Below are 1681 nucleotides of genomic sequence, written 5' to 3' on the forward strand. Positions count from 1 at the left end.
GAATATCAGAAAGCCGAAACAGAACAATGTACACCAGCTAAACAAGAACCAAAAGAATTCGTAAATAATGATATTGAACAAGACAAAAATACCTACAAAAAATTCAAAAATAATGAACAAAAAAAAGAAATATTGGAGGAAAAAATGAAAGATTTTGTAAAATTGTACGTAAATAAATCATCTGGTGAATGTCAACGTTACAGATTACAACAACACCTTAAAAATTATTCATCCAGTAACGAATACAAAAAATTTATGAATAAGTTTGTTAAATTTTTAAAAGTTCACAACGATCTCAATGCACTCAAATCACAATTACATTTCAATAATGTTAGAGCAGCTACCATAATTTTCATAGCAGGATTCTTATCAATCTTTGCTATCTTATTAACTATTTCAGCAGTAGCTGCAACATCTAAATTCACTAATAATATGCTTGCTATTGCAGGAGTTGGTGCTCTTGGTTCAGCATTATCATTACCTGGTATGGCATTATTATTTGTCCCAGCTATGTTATATGTATTAAATAGGAAAAGTGAAATAACAGATTACTATAGTGAAAGAATCATTAGACAAGTTTCTAATTTTTAATAATATACAGCATTATAAATATATATATATATATATATATATATATAAATATATATAAATAAATGTATGTATTTATGTATATCGCTTCTTTTTTTTTTTTTATTTTTCTTACATTATTATTAACATTTTTATTTATTTATCTATTTATTTATGTTTATGTAAATTTTTATTCATTAATGTAAAATGTTATTCTCCAAAAAAAAAGTAAATTTATATTTCATTATGTTTAAATATAACGTTTTATTATTTTTCAATTTCTTCATTTTTTTTCATTCTTTTCATTTTTATAATATATTTTTTTTTTTTTTTCTATTAAACTTTAATAAGTGTAAGAGTAATATATATTTAAATAAATTCCTATAAATATTCATTACAAATAAGATATATATATATATATATATATATATATATATATATATATTTCTGTATATAAAATATTCAAGAATGCCTAAATAAGCATAAAAAAAAAAAAAAAAAAAAAAAAAAGTCTATTTTAATAACAATACAATAAATACTCTAAAAAAATATTTAGTAAACTTCTACTTTTTTATTAAATATACTTTCATTATATATATAATATATATAGTATTTTAATTATTTTTTTTATAAATAATATGTTTCTTTATTGCATGTACCTTTTTCATAGATAATCTTTTATATAATATTCTTAAAAAATATACTACCAAAAAAAAAATATATATACATGTGTCATTTTAAAATAAATTAAAAAATAAAGTATATTAGAGTAATTATTATAAATTAATTTTTATTTTAATAAATATAAAACATTTATATAATGAAAAAATAGATTATAAGTATATAATTTTATTTTTTCTTCGTTTTTTTTTTTTTTTTTTTTTGGGGGGGGGGGGGGTAATGTACAAATTAACATATTATGAATATATAATTTTTTATTTTTTGTATTTTTATTGGAATATAAAAATATATTTCTTTATTTTTCTTTTAGAATTAATTATTCATTATCATATATGTATATTTTCTTTTTTTGTTATTATTAATTTTAATCATTGAATTCTAAAAATTTACCTATCAATATTATCAAATATATGGTTGTAATATTAAGCATATT

The 1681-nt window shown here is 18.0% G+C and overlaps 1 protein-coding gene across 1 annotated transcript in view; it reads left to right on the forward strand.

Moving 5' to 3' along the window:
- The window catches only part of PRSY57_1300600 (exported protein (hyp8)), a gene marked incomplete at both ends in the record, with an annotated part of 1256 nt that extends 665 nt beyond the window's left edge, over positions 1–591 (forward strand). The window contains one exon of the mRNA XM_020115130.1: positions 1–591. Coding sequence (XP_019970053.1) covers positions 1–591 — 591 coding nt within the window.
- Positions 592–1681: the final 1090 nt, after the last annotated feature.

The sequence above is a fragment of the Plasmodium reichenowi genome, chromosome 13 (assembly GCF_001601855.1).
Source record: "Plasmodium reichenowi strain SY57 chromosome 13, whole genome shotgun sequence".
NCBI lineage: Eukaryota > Apicomplexa > Aconoidasida > Haemosporida > Plasmodiidae > Plasmodium > Plasmodium reichenowi.